The sequence below is a fragment of the Toxotes jaculatrix genome, chromosome 10 (genome assembly GCF_017976425.1).
Source record: "Toxotes jaculatrix isolate fToxJac2 chromosome 10, fToxJac2.pri, whole genome shotgun sequence".
NCBI classification, from domain to species: domain Eukaryota; kingdom Metazoa; phylum Chordata; class Actinopteri; family Toxotidae; genus Toxotes; species Toxotes jaculatrix.
The window spans coordinates 28,334,812-28,357,235 of NC_054403.1; the positions used below are offsets into that span (position 1 = coordinate 28,334,812).

General features: G+C 46.5%; 1 protein-coding gene across 5 annotated transcripts in view; it reads right to left on the reverse strand.

Moving 5' to 3' along the window:
• The window catches only part of LOC121187991 (uncharacterized protein DDB_G0284671-like), a 30,404-nt gene extending 9,619 nt beyond the window's left edge, over positions 1–20,785 (reverse strand). The window contains exons 1-7 of one of the 5 annotated variants that reach the window (XM_041047447.1): positions 20,747–20,785; positions 19,099–19,695; positions 17,926–18,076; positions 16,283–16,405; positions 9,235–9,317; positions 7,583–7,640; positions 6,889–7,388 (exon numbers count right to left, since the gene is read on the reverse strand). In XM_041047447.1, coding sequence (XP_040903381.1) covers positions 7,362–7,388; positions 7,583–7,640; positions 9,235–9,317; positions 16,283–16,405; positions 17,926–18,076; positions 19,099–19,460 — 804 coding nt within the window. In that variant the 5' untranslated portion in view covers positions 19,461–19,695; positions 20,747–20,785 and the 3' untranslated portion in view covers positions 6,889–7,361. The other 4 variants (XM_041047448.1, XR_005894674.1, XR_005894675.1 and 1 more) reach the window with 4 other exon arrangements.
• Positions 20,786–22,424: the final 1,639 nt, after the last annotated feature.

Sequence of the window (22,424 nt, forward strand, 5' to 3'; positions counted from 1 at the left end):
GCATCCGCAGAAACCCACAAAACGGGGGAGGAGGAAGAACCGTTAAATCCAGAAATAAAGAAGTAATACAGCTCAAAACAAGCCAGAGTTACAGCAAAAGAAAAAAAGAGCAGAAAAGTTCTGTATGATGAGAAAAGGTGGTGCTGAAGTCAAAGTGAAGTGGTCTGAGCAGTAACATCCAGGATCCTGAGAAATGGCCGAGGAATCTTTGTGTCTTCACTTCAGGGATTTTCCTGGGTTGAAACGTCTTTGGCTCCTTAAAGTCACAGTGAGATGAAAAATACATTTTCCAGGTTTTCACCTTGTTCTGTTTCAGCAGCAGCTCTGAGGATCGGTTTGACATGTGGATATTTAATCACAGACTCGTCTGCTTCTGCAAACTTTCACTTTGTTCCACTCCTTCATTTTCTGCTTTACATAACACACTTGGTCGTTTGGAGGATTTCAGATAAACTCAGTGATGAAAGTTGATGCTGACGCCTCAAACCTGCTCTGCCGTCACTTCAGGAAACAGCAGAGTCACAGAGAGACAACATGGAATTATTATTTCAGTATTTCATTATTATTTCATCATCATATTTAAACATGTGATACAAAGGAAAATGTGCATCACTGCACTTCATTATTCACATCTGGAAAATAAACATTAATGAATAAGAAAAAGAAGAAACAGGTTAAAAGATATAATTCAGTTTTTTTAACACTGAGTTTTGCTGAGGAGTTAAACTGGTGGGTCCTGCTCACTGCTGGACTGGTCGGACTCAGATCCAGCAGGAGGCAGCGCCCCGCTCCATCGACCCTCCTCTGCCCAATTAACCAATTAGAACAGGTCAGTCACTAATCGAGGCTGTTAGCGGCGTGCAGGAGGTGATCACAGTGTGGCGGCTCACAGCTGACTAATCAGCTGATAAATCATCAAACCTTCAGAGAGCGGCTGAAAATCGAGGCCATGTGAAGTTAACGTGGTGGAGAGAGGACACTCTACACGCAGTGGACCGCTGTGTTGTCATGGTGACAGTGAGGACAGAGGCGGGACTGAACCTCCGACCTTCAGAACTAATTATTTAGCCTCATGGAACTGAGCTCATTTGAATTTTTACCTGAGTAAAAATACAAACGTCTCATCAGTAAAATAACTGCTTCTAAAATATTATGACATATATTCATTTATATGAAATGGAGCCCAAACACGTAAACATCATGCTGTAGCTGCTGTGACTCTTTGTGAACGACTTCACACTCTCAGTTGTGAGATGTGAAAGGCAGATGTGTTCATGCATCTGTCGGGATGTTTGTCATCTGTGTACGATAAACCAAACTTCGTTCACACGTCCAGTCGCTCCGTGGTCCACGCACGCAGGTTCGTTCAGCAGCAGAAAACAATTTCAGTCCCCGGATTCAAAGAGCTGTGCTTTAAACCGCGGACTGCACCTTTAACAGCAAACTCCCAGCTGCTCAGTGAAGCTGCTCTATGCTTCGTTTCTCCCACAGAAAACTCTTCATTCTGGCCGGATGTCGTCAGCTGCTCCCTCACAAACGGACCGGAGAGGTCGGGTATCCACCTCACACAATCATCTCTCTGCCGCGGCCTCGAAACTGTTTCTGATACACAACACCCACCAGATGGCCGAGAGCGATTATGGCTGTCTCACTCCGTATCTTCCTCAGTCCATCTCTGCACACGCCACCGTGAAGAGTCGGCGTCGTTCCCGCCGGCCCGGCCAACAACACCTGCTGTGGGTGTTTGCGCTTTCTGCTCGCTCAGCTCCTGCCACGCTGCACGATTCCGACGCCTCCTCGACCTGAGATTAGTAAACCAGGAGGAAAATCAGTGACGGGCAGAGACAGAGGAGGAAGCTGAGCGCAGGAGTCAGACTGAAATGGGCTGGAGAGCCTGGAAACTAAAGCAAGAGAACAAGAGTTAAAGCTGCTGCACATCAGCTGATAAAACACAGTGCAGCAACCACCTGTGAGAGGAAGCTGCGCTCTCCTGCATGCCTTTGTTGTTGTTGTTGTTGTTGTCAGAATGATGATTATTTACTTTTGTTTGGAGGAGTTACACGTGTTACAGTTACACGTATGATTGCAGCGTTCGGCCTCAGAAACATATTTTTTCTATTGGTCTCAGAAAATAGAGACGGCTCTGACCCATAACATCTGGACGTGTCCCATGAAACACAGCTATGAGCTGGTGGAACTGTAACTGGGAGCTTTAATAAAATCAGGGAATGTTCCTTTAAATGATCCAACTGATGCCACTGCTGAGTTCTCCCAGACCACAGATCCTGTGTATTTGTTACTTTAATAATAGAAAGTGTTTATATTTTCAATCTGCATCTGGATCTGCTTCAGATGAAACGTGCTGACAGTAATGGCTCACATGTGCCAGAGTTTGGTTTCATTCTGTGCACAGTTCATGAGAAAACAGTGGAAGATTCAAAACGTCACCACGTTCAGAAAACTTTTAAAAAAGCTTCTGGATCTGCATCAAAAATTAATCAGATGTTCTTTGGAACAAACTCAACTTTCCAGCGAATCTCAGAGAAATGAAAATAAATCTGAGAAACAGTTTCAGCCACAGACAGAAGAACAACAGTGTGTCTGTGCTGCACGCTCAGAGAGGACAGCACAGACACCTGGTGAGGTCAGGTGACCTATGACACAACGCTGATGATGTTTCAGTGGCCTGACGCCACTCAGACCAGCGTCGCCTCCACTCTACGTAGATTTTCCTGATGTCAGGAGGGCGAGTGATGGACAGGGAGCTGATTCGTTCCGCGTCGCGTTGGACTTCACACGAAACGGACCAATCAGCTCTCAGTTACGTTTCCTTGCTAATGCAGTTCAGTTGTATAGAAGCGTAACGTGTGCAGCTGACCCACCTGAGTCTGTGTTTGTCAGCTCAGGTGTCAGGTGAGAACGTTTCAGCGTCAAACTTTGTTGCTTTAAAGGTCTGAGAGTTTTGCGTTTGATCGCTGACTGAGACGAACTCAGAGACAGAATCTGACTGAACGAGCTGATGCGTGTTCAGAGGCGGAGCATCACGGCATGGTGTAACAATTCTGAAATCCAGTGTTCAAAACGACACGGGATAAAATCTCTGCTCACATCAGTGTCGTTTGTTTCAGATCATTTATGAAACTTCAAACACTGTTGAATGTGTTTATTCTGCAGGACATTAAGATTTATCCGTCTCATTATCTGCTTCCTACAAGAAAACACCGAGTGGACGAGTGTTTACACGTCGGCGGCAAACAAACTGAAGATTCTGCTAAATTATGCAGAGATTTCGCTAAAGGCCTTTTTCTGGAGTTTGTTGGAAATATGATGCAAGACTTTCACTTCCTTACAGCGCTGAGGTCATTCAGATCTTCGTGCTAAAAATCGGATTTTCACGGCTCGCCGGAGTCAGAACAGATTTGCTCAGCTCGGACAGTTCCTGAAAACTTCCCGCACTTATTTCAGAGTTTTTAAAGAGGACGACGCAGAGACCCGGAGCAGCGAGGACGTCCTGCCTTTTGTTTCCCAGCAGCTCGTCTCTCATCTATAATTCATGCTGTGTAATGGGCGGCTGATATTTTGGGGAAACACCATTTGCAAAAATCAATGGAACAAATAATGAGCAGCTGATGTTAATGCTGCTGCTCAGACCTGAAATCCTCACTGACAGAGGGAAAAAAAGAAAAGTCAAAAGCCGGCAGAGAAGGTGCTGGAAAGCCGCCCGGTAATCTGATCTGAGGCCAAATTTACGGCTGATTAATAAATAAATAATGTGCCCCCAACAAAAAATGAATTATTCAGTCGCTCAGCCGTCAAAAAAAATCTCAATAAATGTTGGCCCACATATTGAGATGCACATTTTGGGCAACTAATGACCTGAATCTAAATGGTCGGCCGTTGACTTGGTTGAATTTTAAACGTGTGCATATGTTTTAAACGTGTGTGTGTGTGTGAGTGAGTATGTGTGTGTGAGTGAGTGTGTGTGTGTGAGTGAGTACTCAATCATCAGTGAATATTTAAAGGGAAAGCAGGAGCTGACCTCTTTCTTTCATTTTTCCTGCTGAGTTCAGTCAGTTTCAGTTCAAAGTCCGAAGGAAGATTTAAGCTTACGGACAGTTTAACATTTAACACAGTGACTCGAGAAAAAAAAAAAATCATAATCAGCTTCAGGACTGAATCCAGATCAAATCCAGCTGTTTAGAAAACATCAGATTTTCAATTTTGCAATAAAAAGAAATGGTTGAATTACACATGAACTTCTGCTGAAACATCCTGTTTTCACAGGAAATGGCAGCGGCTGAAAATCTTTAAATGGTACAAAGGTCAGGTGTGAACTTACACAGGTTAAAAAAAAAAAAAAGGTTTAGGTCCAAAAACTGAAAAATCCACAGGGCCCAGCTCAATCTCAGCATTTCCTGCACAGTCTTTCAAATTAAAAGTCTTTTATTTTGAAACATCAACACTTGGAGTTCCTCAGGTCGTACTGAGGTCACAGAGGAACAAGTTTCACATGAAGTCGTCTGACCTGGTTTTCATTCCTCACCTGAGTCTGTAAACAGGCAGCACTGAGCCAGGACCTGTCCAAGCAATCACTGCGGTGTGGAGGTGGTGGTGAAGGAAGAGGAGGAGGTGGAGGAGGAGGAAGAGGTGGAGGAGGAGGAAGAGGTGGTGGAGGTGATGGTGTCAGCCCGTTCAGGTTTCAGGATCACGGTGATGCTGGGAGCAGCTGTGACTCTGGACCAGGATCCAGTCTGGTTTCCATGTGTCAGCATCACAGAGCCTGTGTTATTTGGCCTGAGGGCACCTGGCGTCTCTTCAGGGTTTAAGTGGGTCTGGAACGTGGCCCTGAGATCAGACCCGTGACCACGTTACAGAGCGGCAGCAGGAAGGTGTGGCGGCTGCCTTTCAACCAATTTCATGCTTCACATCCACAGTTGTGCTCGCGGTCGCTGCTGGATACTTCAGTTTGTGTTGGAAGCTGCTTCTCTCTGTGCAGTGCTCTGGCTCGTGTTGCTGGACGGACTGATGGTGGGAGGGGGCCCTCTCAGCCCCCTCCACCCCCACCCTCCTGACTCAGCCTGTTCAGAATCTGGTTCAAACTGAGGAGCTGACTCTGCATCTACACTGGATCAGGACTGGGAACTGTTTGTCAGATAAATTTGATTAAACGTTTGTTTCTTTTGCTGAAGATTATTTTTATCTGAACTTTCGTGATGACTGAAACAATAAAAACAATAAAGACAATAAAACCCTGGTGTCTGTGTCTGATAGGAGCAGAGACAGTCCTTCAGCATCACGTTTCTGTCCCGTCTGTCAGTCTTTAACACAGAGTTTATCTCAGAGGTCTGGGGGGGTTTCTGGGGCAGGAGGGGCTTTCAGAGGTTTCGGGGGCAGAGCTCCTTCGCTAATCCTGTTGTCAATCTCTCAGTGTGATGGTGGTGGGGGGGCGTCCTCAGCAGGATTGTCTAACCCCTGTCCAGGGGAGGCCCGTCCAACATGTTAATTCCTCTATTGACAGATGTCCAATCAGAGCGAGCAGCAGCGACCAGTCCTGCATGTTAAAGAGCCGCAGCCTCCGACAGACCAGGGTCTCGCTGAGAACCACAGACCTGAGCGTCAGGAGGCTGAAAAGAAAGAAACCGACGGATAAAAGTCTGACGTGAGGACGTGAGGACATGAGGACATGAGGACGTCACCTCTTCACAAAAACAAACCCAGCCACAGCGTTTTACAGTTTTCTGGCTGGAAACGAAAACTACGGCGCTGATGCCTGAAAACGAGCTGAAGAAGGAGGAGATGAAATAACCCTGAGAGGATCAGCTGTGACAGAGACTCTGTCACAGTTCGTCACTCGGTTCTGGTCACATGAATCACAACGTTTGCATTAAGGTCACAGCGACCATGACCTCTGACCTCCAAGATCTACTCAGTTCATCCTTGAGGCACAGTTGACATTTGTGCAAAGTTTGACAGAGAGACCTCAAAGCGTTCTTGAGATATTGCGCGTAGAAGAATCTGGGACGGACAGACGGATGGATGGACGGACAGACAGACGGACAGGCGGACAACCTGAAAACGGAATGCCTCGGTCTTGGCTATCACCAGCTTGGAGACATAAAAAGTGTTTGACGCACATGATTGACCAACATGTGATCTTCAGTTCTTCGTTTGCGAGCACAGACTGTGAGCAGACGTCTGAAGGATCCGTACGAGCCGATGAATGAGTGAAATGAGTGAAAGTAAAGATGTTCACGTTTTCACTTTCTCAGCAGTGTCTCTCACTGGTGTGTTACTGTGTGAGTCACTTTGCTGATGTAACAGAACCATCAAAGCAGGAGACCACGTACAGGAAGACGACATGAAACCAGACGGGGAGATATTTTCGAAACCTCCCTGAGTAAAACCCAGAATTCCCTCCCCCTCTGCAGATTCCTGCTCCGTCCACATGAACTTCCTGCGCTGACCCTGTTTGGTCACCAGCAGAAGCTTTTCTGCCAGTTTTCTGACTCTGAAGCTCATTTGGCTGCAGGATCAGAAATATTCAGAGGAATTTCTGCCAGATTTTTCCCAGGAATCATTTCATGTGGCGAGCCTCCCGACTGCTCCCTGATCCAGTTTACCGTTTTCCCATGACATGTTTCCTGACATGTTTCCCTGTGTGGTTTCAGTTGCTGCCAGGATGTGGAGGACGGAGAGGACGGAGAGGACGGAGCTGACGTTCGGAGCTGGCTGAGGCTTCGACATGAAGGAAAAGCAGTGGAAGGTTCAGGATCAGACACAGATCACAGATCACAGACGTGACTTCAGATTTCATGTTATTCTAATGAAGAACATCAGATCTGAGAAAAACTTCTTTTTATTTTATGAATCAAACTTTTAGCTCCGGGAACAAAGAAAAAGCTGCAGCGTTGGACTCCAGGCTTCTTCAGTCCGGCCACACACAGGTGAAACGAGTCACCTGATTACAGGCCTGATCCAGGTGAGTCTCATCAGGAAGCTCAGTGGAGGATTTTCTCTTCCTGCCTGTTTCTGAGTAAAGTTCATCAGTGTTCTCTGTGGCTGGACACTTAAATAAAATAAATAAAATAAAACATGTCATCGACCCACAATATGAAGTTTGTGGATTTTTTTTTTTTTTTTTTAAATACTGAAGGCACCACGGTCCATACGCTTCAGAACCGATACCTGAGGCACGAAGCCAAAGGGAAAACAGGAACTTCCTGATTTTAAATCAGGAACAATCGGATCAAAGTCGACAACATTGAGAGTCTGATCGGACGTTTGACGTTAGCTTCAGGACAGAAAGACAAAGCTACAGCCTCCGACAGACGGTTTAAACAACCTGCCTGATGAAACCTTCTTCATGTTTCCTCAGTGACTGAAAAAACCTGGAAATGAATAAAAACACGAGGACAAATGTTCAGTTTTCAGACAAAAACATTTCATTTAGCAGATGAATAAAAGGCCACAGAAACATGTAAATACAGAGCGCGTTCTGTCAGACGCTCTTTATCAGGTTCTGATTGTTCGTGTTTAGCACAGACGCTGCTGTCAGACTGTGAAACAAAGGAAAGATTCTAACCTGCTCAGTGTTTTCACAGGGAGGAGGTGAGAGATCTGCTGTCGGAGACTGAATTATCCTGTAAGACAAGTGTTGGAGCAGAGAGGGAAATAATTACTGCGGCAGTAATAAGCAGCAGAGTCTTAATAGGATTCAGAGTTTGTTTGGAGCTCAGTTAATGTGTCTATTATTAGAGCTGAGATATTGAATCGGCTGCATGTTTTCAGGATAATTGTCTGTGCTGCCTCGCTGTGCTCCAATAATAGGATGTAATAATGATCCTCACACTGTGTGGATGAAGCCACCATGTAAAGCACTTAGACAAGACATGATTACTGATGTCTCACACACCCAGAGACAACACACACACACACACACACGGTCAGGACTCGAACACAGCGCGGTGACTTATGGATCAAGACACATTTCAACATCTTAAAATCTCATTCGACAGCACAAAGACACAACAGCTGCTCTGTTTACATTCACTGCATGTTCTCAGCTGCTTCCACACTCAGACCAAACCTCAGTCCGAACACTGAGAAGCTCAAAATCCTCTCAGGACAGTGTCCTCTGGCGTCCCTGAAACGAGTCTAGAACCCTAATCCTGAAGCCTAGTCTTTTCCAGATGATCTTATAACAATCAAGGACCCCTAGAACCCTGTCAAGGACCTGAAAATGTCCTCAAGGACTCCAGACAGACACTCTTGCACAGACTCTTCGTTTCCCTGGAATCTGAGTACTCTTAGAACCCTCTTAGGGAACCCTGAGGCACAAAGGCCCATAAACTCCCTACAAGGACTCATGGACGCCTCTCCTGGACCTGCACAATGTGTTTGGGAATCACTGAAACCGTGTCAAGTGATCCTGCATCGTCATCATGGACTCTCAGAAGCCACTCGCTAACCCCAACCCTCTCAAGGACACCTTGAATGTCCTCAGTGATCATTAAATTCTATTCCTGGAACCTCGTCCCACAAAAAATCCTGGCTTGACCCCTGTACGGGTCTTACACGTCTTGAATCCTGCCTGATTTTTTTTGTGTCCTCCTGCTTCCCCTCACCTTCACACTCCAGCTGTGACGTGATCTGGTCACAGCTGGACGTAACCTCTGGTCTGACTTGATGTTTTATCAGCAGGTCAAACTGCAGAGCTGCATCTGATGCACAAGCCTGTTTCTCATCCTGCAGAAAAATCACAATCCACCTCTGCACACGCTCAAATCCTCTCAGGATGACTGCTGTTATACTGTGTGTGTGTGTGTGTGTTCTGACGGCTGACCTTTATTCAAACTCAAACTCCAGCTTTTCTTTTTTCTTCTTTATTTCATTCTTTGTGGCAGGAGTGAGAAGGCGGAGCCACGCTCCTCTTCATCCTCCTCTGAACCTTCACAGCAGGGTTAATGTAAGGTCACGTCCCCTGACACACACACACACACACACACACACACACACACAGTCTTCACTGTTTTATGATGTACAGCATGTGGGTTTTACTTCACCAGAGCGTAGGACAATAGGAGTCACAGAGCTGTGGTAGCTGCTCTTCAGTCCAGTCGTTGTTTATAATCCCATAACTTCACTTTAAATTCCAGTAGAAGCTGAGAGACATCAGTTTATGTCCTTTGATGGACACGTCCTGGCCGTGGTCCCCCTCCTGTCTGTCTGACTCACTCAGGCTTTCCCACAGCAGCTTCCCTCCTCATCAGTCTGGTGTCAGCAGCTTTTTCAGGTCCTCCATCCTCCATCTTGTGGACCTGTTTGTTATAAAGTTGTTTTATTAATTCACTTAAATTTTTTCTTTGTTAAATAATGAAAAGATAAAAAACGTGAGTGAAACCAACAATTATGTTCATTCTCATTACAATGATCAGATCTGACAGTTCTTATTTTATTATCTTCTTTATTAAATGACTGATGGTTCTGTTCATTATTCCCTGAAGCCCCAGTGAACATGTTCAAACAGTGTTTTCTGGTCATGCACCACAGGATCAGTGCGTCCCTCCGTCGCTGGGCGCTGATGCTCAGGTGTGTTTGTTTGTTTGTTTGTTTCCTGCTCGAGTTCACAGTTAATTTAACAAACTGTTTTTTTCTGTTTCCCAGGAGCTGCAGCGTTTTCCTGCCCACAGCCGAGAGTTTCCTCAAACTGCTCAGGTCACTGTGGGAGTTTCAAAATACTGAACTTCATCCCAGATCTGAGCCCCACCCTCCAAAGTCTGAGCCCCACCCCCTCTGAAATCTGAACTCCCCCCCCCTTAATGGGTCATAAAACGCTGCTGCATTTCCTCTCGTCAAAAACCTCCACATGTCCAGGACGGAGTCGACACGTCATGTGACCCCACGGACCGCAGCTCTGTGGTGGTTCTTGAAAAACTTCTGTGGTTGGGCTGTGGTGTCCCCCCACCCTTCTGGGTTCCTGGCTGTTGTTCCTCAGGGATTCCCCGACTTCTCTGAGAGTTTTCCGTCTGCAGGAACCCCTGACAGCGGTTTGAGATTTTTTTTTCTGTCAAAGAAAAACATCCCAGAAAGAGGCGACTTTTCTTTCAGTGTTTTGGAAATGTTGTTCTCATGGGTCTCAGAGGCGTAATCTGGATCTAATGTACAGCCAGCAGCAGTCGTCAGTGCAGCTCAGAGATGAAGAACAGGAAACCCTGCAGAGAGGATCAACAGTCAGAGTCCACACAGCTTTTCACTTACACAGAGAAAATAAATCTGCTGCTGTAGTTTTTTGTTTCTTTGTCAGTTAGTTTTGGACTGAGGTAATAGAACCCTGAATACTTCCTCAAGAACCCCTGGAACTCACCCAGGGGGCCCCTATAATCCGCCAACAGCCTCAAGAACATCCCCAAGGACGCCTGAAACCATTTTAGGCACCCCTAGAACTCTGTCAAGCTCCTTAAAACCTGCTGCAGGATCCCCAAACCCTGTCAAATGACTTCAACCACATAAAACCCAACATGCACCCCCAGAACCCTTTCACTTAAGGAGTACCATAAGCCTCTCAGTGACCCCTGACACACCCCCTAAGTTCTCCTCAAGCCCCTAGAACCCACTCACTCAACATAGAACCTCTTCAAGGACTCCTGCTTTCTGTGAACCCTGTCAATAACTGCTTAAAGGGACTTCTTCAACAACCTTTAACACTTCCCTGAGGGCCCCAAAACCGTGTCAAGGACTTTAAGTGACCCAAGAACAACCCTGACAATCCTCTCAACAACACGAACTACTTACTCAATGACACAACCTTGCCAAGGATACCTGAAACCCTCTCAAGGATTCCCAGTGACACCAAAACCTCCTAAATGGCCCCTACATTCCCTTCAAGAACTCTTTGAACTTCCCCAAGGACCAGAACCTTCAAAGGTTCTTCTCTGAGGACACTCCACCAGTGGCTCTCAGATCTCACAGGGACCCTGGAACCATTTGAATAACCACATGCATATAAGGTCCTCAACCAGAACCATGCAAATGACTCACAAAACCTCAAGGTCCTAAAAACGCCCTCCCTGATCCCAGGGTTCCCTCAGTCCTCCTCAGAGACCCTTAGAACCATCTTAGGGACTCTTACTCTCATCATCATTAAAGCCTCAAGGACCCCTTGAAAACTCTGAGTGACCCCTGGAACCTCGTCTCCAGTAAATTGCATTAAGCTGCAGCTGTAACAGAGCTCGGTCAGCATACGTACACACTGGTTCACAGTACTTGTGTACACAATATTATTAGAGAACCTGGACCCGAAGCGGAGGCCGCCGGGCTCTGAGCTCCGTAAGCTCCATGTCAGAAAATGTAAATGTTACTGTGAATGTTTGTCTTGTATGAGGCTGGATATTGAAAATATTAGCTCAGTTATTCTTATCAGGCAGAGAAAACACTCTGCGAGTCCTTCGGGGAACCTCAGCCTCGGACTCTGAAAACACTTCAGACTGAAACATGATTTATCCGATCAGACATCGTATTTTTAGAAAACTTCTCAGACACTGAAACAAAGAGGCGATCGGCTCTGGAGGGGGAGGCTCTGCTTCTTTTATTTTCCTCTGACGGGGAGGAATCCTCCGGGGACCGAACACCTCGGGGGCCCTGAATGAAGCTTTGACAACATCTAATATGGAAATGAACACGGCTGTTTTCGCTGTAAAGTGTCAGTTTTTTTTCTTTAGACTGAGCCGAGCACTTTGTTTTCTTTTGATGTTATTATGTTCTTCATTTCTTCATCGCCTCAGACGATGATGGTACATATTTGTGTCGCTCCCTGGTGACAGTCGATATTAAAGCAACAGTGAGAACACGATGATGAAACACAGGCAGGAAAACCGACAACACGCTGACTGAAAACCTGTTAACCTCCATCAGCTGCTCAATATTTCCTCTGTTCCTGTTTTATCTGAGCTCGGTGTGTGTGACTGCACTGCACTCAGAGCTGCGTTTCATCTCCAGGCGAGTGGAGACAAAGGAGGGCAGCAAAGGTTTTTACTAATTATGTTTCACAAAGCAAATGAAACCGCGGAGCAGACAGTGAACAGGCTCCTGTGACTGTGATTATTACCACCACATCAAAATAGTAAAATAGTTAATGACTTTCGAGCTTTGTTGTGATTATTTTCTACACAGAAATGATTCCAACTGTTTAGTGTTTTCAAACAAAGAGCACGATGCAGTGAAGACGATCACTAAAAACTGTCAGATAAAAACTATTAGTGCGTAATGCTGAGAGCACGTATTAATACTCAAGTCTAAAGTACTGACAGGTGATGCTTTTGAAGGCGTCGTGCAGACGGACGAGCGCAGAGTGTGTGATCTGTCAATCTGCTTTCGATGAGACGAATCAGCAGCCTGTTCGGCCTCATGTGCAGGAAACCAGCAGCTCAACATGTCCACGTTCCCACAGACGCAAATCCAGCTCAAAACAAACAGAACAATCAGTGTTTTTTAAAGCGGATTCATCTGTTAAAGAAGTTCAGCAGCAAGTTAAGACACCACACGAATCATAAACCCATCAGGTACAAGCCCCCGTCCCCACCCCCGTCCTCACCCCACAGAGCGGTAAATCCTGCACAACGAAGCGCCAGGCCGCTGTGTCGACAGGTGAGGCTGCTGTTTATTGGTGGACGGACGGACGGACGGATCGTCGCACGCAGACACTGAAACCTGATCCCGGTGCTGAAAGGATGGGAGGAGTTATTACATGCATGAGCAGCGTGTCCAGACATAAATCCACAGAGGGTCAGGTAGACGATGAAAGTCCACCGGTCGCTGTCGACGTGGATTTACTGCCGCTCGCCTCGACGCTTCTTCCATTAAAATATAGCAAATGTACTCTGAGAGCTACAGTGAGACGGAGAGGGCCCAGGATTTATGAAAGGAAATAGCTGCACTGTGCTTTTTCTGTTTTATTATATTTTCCAGGGGAAAGTGTCACGTTCCAGCGCTCGGTGGGAACTGGACACAGGAAGCAGGACGGGGAGCCGATGACAACATCTGGATGTGATTACAGAGAGATGGCAGTGAAATATGAAAAGTGAAGGAGGGACAGAGAAACCTCAGCGGCTGGAGGTTAAACTCTGAAAGCCGCAAACATGGAAAACCTGCAAGACTTTACGTCTGTTAAGACCAATAAATAAAAACATACCAGAGGGTCACAACCTCTCTTGTTCGTAACCGTTTCACAGGGAGTGGAGTCCGTCACTGACTCACTGGCTCCAGAGCTGGTTTCAGGAACATCTCCCAGTATGACGGGGGTGTTTCCAGCCACCTGAGCTCAGATCCAATCAGATCCGATCAGATCTGATCGGTTTGGTTTCTGCTCGTATTGAACAGATGGCTCAGACCTGCAGCACCTGGAGTGAAGGAGCTGCTGCTGAACTCATTCCTCTGCTCACTGTGAAAGTTGTTTCTGTTTCACAGGAACCAGTTAAACCCTTAAACACCGGTTTAAGATCTGACTCCAGGCCAGCGGTGTGACAACCCTTCCTGTTCCTCTCTGAAGACTTCAAACACACTTCTTCTCCTCCAGCGGGGCAGGAAGTGACATCATGGACTGGCCGGACGGAGCCGGGGGCCGAGCGGCGCTTTAACTCAACAGGCTAATTATGTCTCTGGTGGTGTGTGGTTTCCACCGCCTCCACCAGGACACAAACCACACACACACACTCTCATCTGTGAGTGTGTGTGATTTATTTTAAACACAGGTCTTGCTCCTGCAGTGGAGTGAAAAGCACAATATTTCTGGCCTGACTCTGGTCCTGGTCTCACCCATGAAGACCTGTGCCCCACTGCTCGTGTTGATGCCACTCAGAGATGCTCAGGGTCAGGGGTCAATAAAACGACCGGTTCTTCTTCATCTGTCTCATAAAATATCAATTATCTATAGATAAATAAATAAATATTCTGTGAGGGTTTAATTAACTGTGACATGTTCAGCAGATCACAAGGTGAAGTCACTATAACATAAAATCATCATCATCATCATCATCATCACGCTCGCTGCTCTCACTGATTTTCTGATTTGCCCGACTCTCCATCCATGTTCAGCAAGACTTCCTGATGTTTTTCAAATTAAAAGCCTGTCTTTAAAATGAAGAATCTTAATCTGGGATTAATATCTGTCCTGATTTATAAAGACTTGCTTTAAAAAACTGAAATTTATTTTCAGTAAAATCTCTCTTTGCTTTTTACCACATTCATCCAACTCAGTGTCACAGATCTGCTCCTCAGTATTTTCTGTTTCGATGTTTTAAAGACTGTTTTAGCTGCGTACTGTCGTGTGCTCTGTAATTTTGTTTTATTTTCTGTTCTGGTGAAATGATATTTCAGAATAACAGCTTAATACTCGGTGGTATCACACTGTGCTGAATCACTTCTGTACTTTCACTCCAGTAAAGAACCAGTGAGTGAATCTGTGAAACATCAGTGATCAGTCTGTCTGTAGCAGACAGTTTTTTTTAAAAATCGTATTTGGAATGAAAAGTGATTAAAATGAAGACATTAAATTGTACAAATGACTGAATGAGCGTCTCAGTCAGCTCTGATCGGGATTCAGTCGGTGTGAAGCTCGGTCCTGACGCTCGGCCGCCGTCTGTAAAAAGCATCATGTGTTTGTTATTAGAGCGCTCGGGTCGGCGGCGAGGCGAGAGCCGAGAGAAGCAGTAAAAAGGTGTGAGTGACTGCCGGCTGCCGCGACCACCTGCAGTCCTAAATTGGGCAATTAGAGCGGCGAAGTGTTTTCTTAGTGGGTAATACTCTGTAATGAGTTCAACAGTGCAGATCTGCCTGAGGCCCCACCTTCACCCCTCGTAAAGACAGAGGAATCGACAGGAGAGCAGACTCTCCACATCGCATCGTGTTCGGCCTGTCACTCTTTTTAATCTCCGGCTCCAGCAGAAAACTCACTCCTTCTTCTTCTCCCTCCTTCGTATGATTCATTGACCGGATCCCCAAAGAAGCTGCAGCCAGGTCGAGTAAATCCCCCTCTCTTAATTAAGATTTCTCTCACCCCTTATCCCTGCGCTCCCTCCCCTCCGCGCCCTCCCCCCATCCTCGCCCTCAGCCCGGGCTGAAAACTTCTGCAGCTGACAAGAAATCAATGCGTCTGGGGCGCTGGGGCTCAGGTATTGGATTGCAGGTGGGCCCAGGAGGAGCGCGGGCAGGCCCCCCGGCCCCCCGGCTGCCTCGATGAACTGTCCGCTACCGTTAGCCCCTGCTGCAGCCCAGATTTGAAGTCTTTGGCTGCCGGATAAAAATGTCAAGCACTAATAGGCTCCATTGTGATTAGCCGAGATGGAGTTCACAAATCCTCGGTAGAAAATCTGTTAGGAGCGATCTTTACAAGGTCTTAGGGTTTGTCAGCAGCCCGGCTCCTCCTCTCACAACACACCCCTCTCTTATTTTTCATCAGTCTCTCAGGGAGCACCGAGGAATAGCAGCGATAAATAAATAATTGTCTGAACTTTCCGTCAATTAGAAAATAAGAAAAAGTGGACTTGTTGCAAAGCTCCACACAGAATATTCATGAGCTGCTTCATTACCCCGGGACGCTGCTGTTTTCAGGGATTTATTTTAACCCCTCTGAAAGCGCTCTCAGGTAGAAAATATTATTTACACTTTGCTGAGGATTTCTCACTCTCTCCGCTTCTCTACTTTTTTGTTATTTTGCCTCAAAGTTGCGAGTGAATCCGGGCTGGGAGTCTGACCTCTCAGAGCTGGAAGGTATTAAAGCTGAGAGAGAGAAAACATAATTTATTTAGAAATAGGCCTGTTTTTAATCACCTGGAGATGGCTGCAGGACTCTGAGGGTTCAGGAAAACTCACGTGTTAACGGTTAAACACCTGCAGTGCAGCCAGAAAATAAAGCAACAGTACAGAGAGAGAGTTTGGTTTTAATGCTCTGAACGCTGATACATCTGCATCGAGCTCCTCAAGTTTTTCCAAAGTCTGAAAAATCTGAAAATGCTCAGATTGATTGTGGAGTTCAGTGAAATCTCAGAGTAGATTTTAATCTTTAGCTTTTCGTTCTGGCTCTTTTCACCAGACTGACGCAGAAAAAAGACAAACTAACATCACGGAGACCACGATGATTAAATGTTCCTGCTGCCGCTCGGGTCGCCCGTCGCCTCAAACAGGCCCTCCGAGTGCAGTTAGAGGAGGAAAAGGAGGATGACCGTTTATAAACACGGTAACAGCTCGGTGGCGGCTGCAGTCAAATGCGTTAAAGTCTTTATGGACAGACCTGTGAGTGCTGGACGCTGCAGGTGTCGTCCTCCTCCGTCCGGGGAGTGGTGAATGCTCGGGTGGGAGGACGTGCGTCCTGTGGACGGTCACACTGTGGACGGGAACTGGAAGCTGCACACGTCTGCAACGATACAATCACAGTTTAGTTTCTGCTTCGTTCACACGATTATTGATTTTTGATTATTGAGAAACTGATTCTGTTCATTTTGTTTTTATTACCTTTATTTAAACAGAAAGTCCCAACAAAAAACAATAAATGGAAAAACACAAATGAAATAATTATCTATAATTATCTAAAATAATCAGAGCGAGTGAAACTGGGACACTGAAGAAAAATCTCACTGTCAGAAATTTCAGCTTCCTCTTTGGGAAACTTTCTGAATAATTCTGTAAAACAACAAACAAACAAACAAACAAAATGAGCTGATCTGGGGTCAGATATTTCATCTTCTTTCCTCTTGTTGACAATAAACAATAAAAACACATTTTCCAGTTGTGCAGATGGAAATCCTGCGATTTGAGGCTGAAGTGAAAAACACAGAAGCGTGAAGCTACACAGAGAACACACAGATGTGGGAAACATCTGTTGCTGTTTGCTCATTGGCCGTTGCTCTTTCAAAATGAACTGGCGGGAAGAGTTTCCGTTAGCTACAGAAGAACAGAGTCTGCAGAGCTTTCCCTCCACAGACTCACGTCTCATTCTGTCGAACGTCAGCTGACATGGACACGACGGAGCCTCTGATCATTTCACAGGTAAATACACCTGAAACCACAGCGCAGACGTCGTCTTTAAAGAGAAGTGGCTGCAGGTTAACGTGTGGAGTCTCAGCGAGCCGAGTTTCAGCTGTGAACAGCTTCACAGTGAGCTCAGCTGAAGGTGTGGTCACTGACAACAGCTCACGAGTTTCACTCTGCAGCTGCGTCTCAGGACAGAACCCTGAGATTCCCCGAGCAGGAGATCCAGAGAAGGCTGTGTTACAAATACCACACGCACACACACGGGCGGTTTGTCCCTGTCCTCTGATACGACCCATGGGTGCATACCAGGGCCAGGTGTACCGGACCTGCGTTGTCATGGTAACAGCCATAAACACGAGGTTAAGCGTGTGACCTGTCGTGGATAAAAGAAACAGTCCTGACTATCGGCTTCACACAGGAAGCACATCCTTCCAGCCCGACCTCTTCCTGTCGCTCCATGTCACCTGACTTCCTCCTTCACCACTGTCATAATTACTACGTCCACTAGAGGTCACCTGACAATGAAGCGTAACCATGGCTCATAATGAGCTGCTATCAACTCCGTGTTTTACAGGAGGATAATCTCCCACCATAAAGCCACTGATCTGAATCAGCTGCTACAGAAAGGTTTTGATTGTAAAAACCTGACAGAGAACTTTACATGGTGTTTATCACTGAGGGATAAATGGTTCTAACAAAGCTCAGCTGCTGCTGCGAATGCAAACTCATCCACACCCACGAGACACGAGCCCAGAGCTGCTCCAGGATCTGTGTGTTTCCAGATCAACATGTGCAGCCAGCGGGTGTTTTCTGCAGAATCATTCTGAAGGCCGTCCCGTCGTCCTTCACAGTAACTGTCTCAGATCATAAAAATCGGCCTGTTTGGAGACACAAGCTCTTTACCTGACAGGAGGAGCGATGATATGTGATACAGCAGCTCTGAAACCGCAGGAGAAAGTGCAGCAGAAACACTCCTCCTCCATTAACTCGGGTGCATTCTTCCAACAAATCCTCTGCTGGAAACACAGAAGGAATTCTTTCTGCTGCAGGAATCCTGATAAACCAGTGAGCAGAAGTGTCAGAGATCCAGTTTGTTGGAACCTGACACCACTCTGTCCAAAAGATTACCCCTCCTCCCCCACCCCCCGTCCTCGTCCTCCTGTGAATGTTGACCTAACCTCGCCGTAATGATTAGACGCCGTCATAAATTGCTTACAAATGGCCGACTTGTTCAGCTGCATTTCATGACTGTTTCTTTCCCAGATTAGCTTATTACAATACCATGCGTGTCAGAATCAATGCCTTACATTATTCCTGAAACCCTCTCCTCCTCCGCCCCCCCCCCCCCCCCACTTCAGTACAGATGTGAGGCCGAGTCCCAGGTGGATTATTTTCAATCAATACAGCGAGCGCTGAGGTTCTGGAGCCTCTAAATACCCAGGACTGCCTGAGCGGAGAGCGGAGGCCTGACCCGAGCAACGATCCGTTCCATAATCACCTCGGACCGGCGGATTCTTTTACAGCCGCTGGAGTTTCCCTCCCAGGCTGCTCTGCTGCTTTTAATGAATTTCCTGTCTTACGGCCTCAGAAATGTCAACACTCAATCACGCTGTAATTGAATTTCTCCAGCAGTCCAACATTTTTCCTCTTAAAGCAGCACCATTAAAACATTCTTTTGTTTGCTCTCTTGGAAAACTTACACTGGCTCCTTTTTATTGTTGGCTGTGTTTCGTAATGTTTCTAACATCTGTTGAGATGTCGGTGTGGGTGGGGGGGCTGAGACCTGCAGGACGTGCTGGAGGTGTTGGACGAGGACGAGGACAAGGACAAGGAGGCCGAACATGTTTACAGACAACCTCAAATCATCATGTGTCATTAAAGCTTCAATCCCTTTAATTATAGTTTCACTGCAGGATCATCACACACACACACACACAGTTTGATAATAAGCAGTAAAGTCTGTAGCTACATGTTAATAATATTCTAATCTCTAATACTCATGTTGTGATTTACAGGTAAATGCAGTGTCATTTCCACAGGTGGGATCAATAAAGTAATGAAAAAATGAAGTGTCACCTTAATGTAATGATGTCAGAGCTGCTGCCACCTGATGGTGTGGTCTGGGTGGATGTGATGGTGGGATGCTGGACGTGGGCTGGACGTGGGCTGGACGTGAGCTGGACCTGAGCTGGACGTGGGCTGGACGTGAGCTGGACCTGAGCTGGACGTGGGCTGGACGTGGGCTGGACGTGAGCTGGACCTGAGCTGGACGTGGGCTGGACGTGAGCTGGACCTGAGCTGGACGTGGGCTGGACGTGAGCTGGACCTGAGCTGGACGTGGGCTGGACGTGGGCTGGACGTGAGCTGGACCTGAGCTGGACGTGGGCTGGACCTGAGCTGGACCTGAGCTGGACGTGAGCTGGACCTGAGCTGGACATGAGCTGGACGTGGGCTGGACCTGAGCTGGACGTGGGCTGGACCTGAGCTGGACCTGGGCTGGACGTGAGCGGGTCACACTGTTTGCAGATGAATATTTCTTCTCGGAGCTGCTGTCAGTGTTTCCCTGCAGACGCTCGGCTCACTTTTTCCAGTGTGACTGCTCCTGAACGCAGCGTTCAGGCTGAATTTCAGCAGCTTTGGCAGAAACGGACTTCAGACGTTTTTTCACACAAACTATTGAAAGAAAGAAAGAAAAAGTGGAAAAAATCAATGTTTGACTGAGGAACCAGAAGTTCACAAACACTGTGGGAAAACTTGCAGCACTATGTATTTTTATTTGGCCGCAGCTGAACAGTTAAACCGTTTCTTTCACTGAGCAGATCTGTGAAACTGGAAAACAAAACATAATAAAGAAAGTCTGTCACTTCGTTTCACAAATACAAACAAAAATACAATACAAACAAACTGAAATGATTATTTTCAACACAACATGCGTGGTAAATAGCAGTTAGCTCTGTGCTAACATAGCATAAAAAGCCCATTGACGGGCTAGCGCATTAGCATCGGTCGCGCTATTCACTTAACACACAAACGATAAACCAAAGCGGGACACCGTGACAGGTGATTCACACAGGTAATTCACACAACAACAGTATGACTGAGTTCTGTCCTTTGAGCTACAGCAGGAAGAAAAACACCGCGAGCGGAAACACCTGAGGAACGCGGAAAGTTTGAACTACAGAAGCCCGCAGGGACAAACAGTGCAGCAGTGTAAAAAAAACCCCGACACGCTTAAAGCTAAGAATCCACATTTTCAGAATATTTTATTCTATATTGTAACGAAGGGCTTCGTTACCTGTGGCTGAGCCTGGGTTGTGGTTATGTAAACATTGTACAGTGTGTGTCTGGCGTTGTGTTTTATAAATAACTTGACAATGTACAGTAATAACACTTTTATTAGGGGATTAGCACATTACACACATTCACACGCGGAAAGTTTCTAGTGCTGAGACATGTAACAGCAATGTTTTTTTACATATTGTAGTCGTTGTGCTTGAGGAGTCGACCTCTGCCGGGTGCCGTGGAGGCCACTCGGCTCCGTCTGAACAGGTGAGGAGGTCCGTTGGACTCCGCTGTCCGCGGACTGTCCAAAACGGACGGACACCGGTGTAGGTGCAGCTCTGTGAAACCTATGTTCTACAAGTTATGAGAAAGATGGTGCAAACAGTGCAGGTGCCGGAACAGACATTGTTTAAGTTGTGGCTAACACAGGCAGGCTACATACCTGTACCTGTCCTGTGTTGGTTCCGGGGTGCGCCGCTGAAAAGAGTCCCTGGCGTCAGCGGACCGTGTTAAGAACGTTCCGGGCGCGACCAAGTGGCAGGACAAGAAAGGGGGGAGTCCGGAAATTACTTCACGTATATATTTATAGTAATTATATTTATGGTGTTTGATTTGGGGGTTAGGTTACAGCAGGAACGGTATTTTGAATATTTTGGTTCAGTATAGTATTCACATTTTTCTCTAAGTCATTTCTGCTCATGATGTACATTTGGGAACACCTGTGAATGTAGGCACCCAATTACACCTGGAATTTTAAATCTGCTGTTGTACCTGTGCTGCTGCTGGAAGAATAAAAGAAATATATCTCTGCATAGTCATCCATCGCCTGGGCATTTTCTTCTCTGTGAAGTCTCTGTTGTCACAACGGCCATTCTAACACACACACACACACACACACACACACACACACACACACACACACACACACACACACACATGATTAAAAACTCTTCAGAATATAATTCAGCACGACACCAATACAAACCACGACCTCAGTGCTAAAAGATATAATTGAACTAAAACCTCTGTCGTCTCAGAAACTGAACGTTATAAAAGCTGTAAAAGTGTGTTGGACAGAGTCAGACTGCACAGGTGTACCTAACAAAGTGACCACTCAGTATACATGTACATACTGGTTTGTTCTGTCAACACATTACATCTTATTTAGACAAACAAAGTAAACAGTTCCCAGAGTTAGACATCACCTGCAACCACATCTGCTGACAAACGACCCCTCAGGAAGTCAGTGTGATGTAGCAGAGGACAGGTTGGTCCGTCCCGGCGATGCAGTGTGTGGGTCGGCGTCTCCTCCTGCAGCTCGGCTCTAATTGTGCGATGGCTCTGATTTGTAGCTGCAGCTGAACAATGCTGAGGTTTGCTGCCGACCCAACAACGGCCTCGCGCTCAGACCAATTTAAACCCGGCAGCCGTGTAAAAACTGGGATATAAAAATTCTGAGGAGTAAAAACACGACAGCTGACATGAGTGTTATTTATGGATTACACTTCTGTGTTTTCCATTTTATTCTCTTTGTCTAATTGGCTCGGTGCTGGCTCGTACTCGGGGCTGCGGCGGTGAAACAGGCAGCAGGGGGCCCATTCCTGCGAGCGACCCCGGGTCTCCAGAGAGCGCTGAGGGATGAGGGTGTCTCCGGGCGGCCCCATAAAGGCCCCGGCCGAAGCCCTCTGCTGGATCACTCTTTTATTTCCAGCGCCAGGCTCCTCTGTGGACACTTATCACCTGTAATGAACAGCACAGAGGCCTGACCCTGCTGCCGGCACCGCCGCCGCCAGACGCCGCCGCCACATCCACTCCTCCGTCCACAGAAACGAATTTCAGATAAACAACTTTAAATATTCTAAAATGAAAAACTGTCAGTGAAAATGTGCCGTTCTCTGTCCACGGCATCTTTTTGTGGTCATTTGTTCTCTTTTTCTTTGTGGTCGTTCTGTGTTGTCATCTTTACCAACGTGTCCTGTTCTAACAGGAAATAACAGGAAAATGATGTTTTTAAGTGAAGTATAACAACAAAAGATTATTATAGAACAGAATAAAGAGCAAAATGTCGCAGTAACATGAAAAACAATGAGAAAAGAATTTTTTGTCACTGAGGCAGTGAC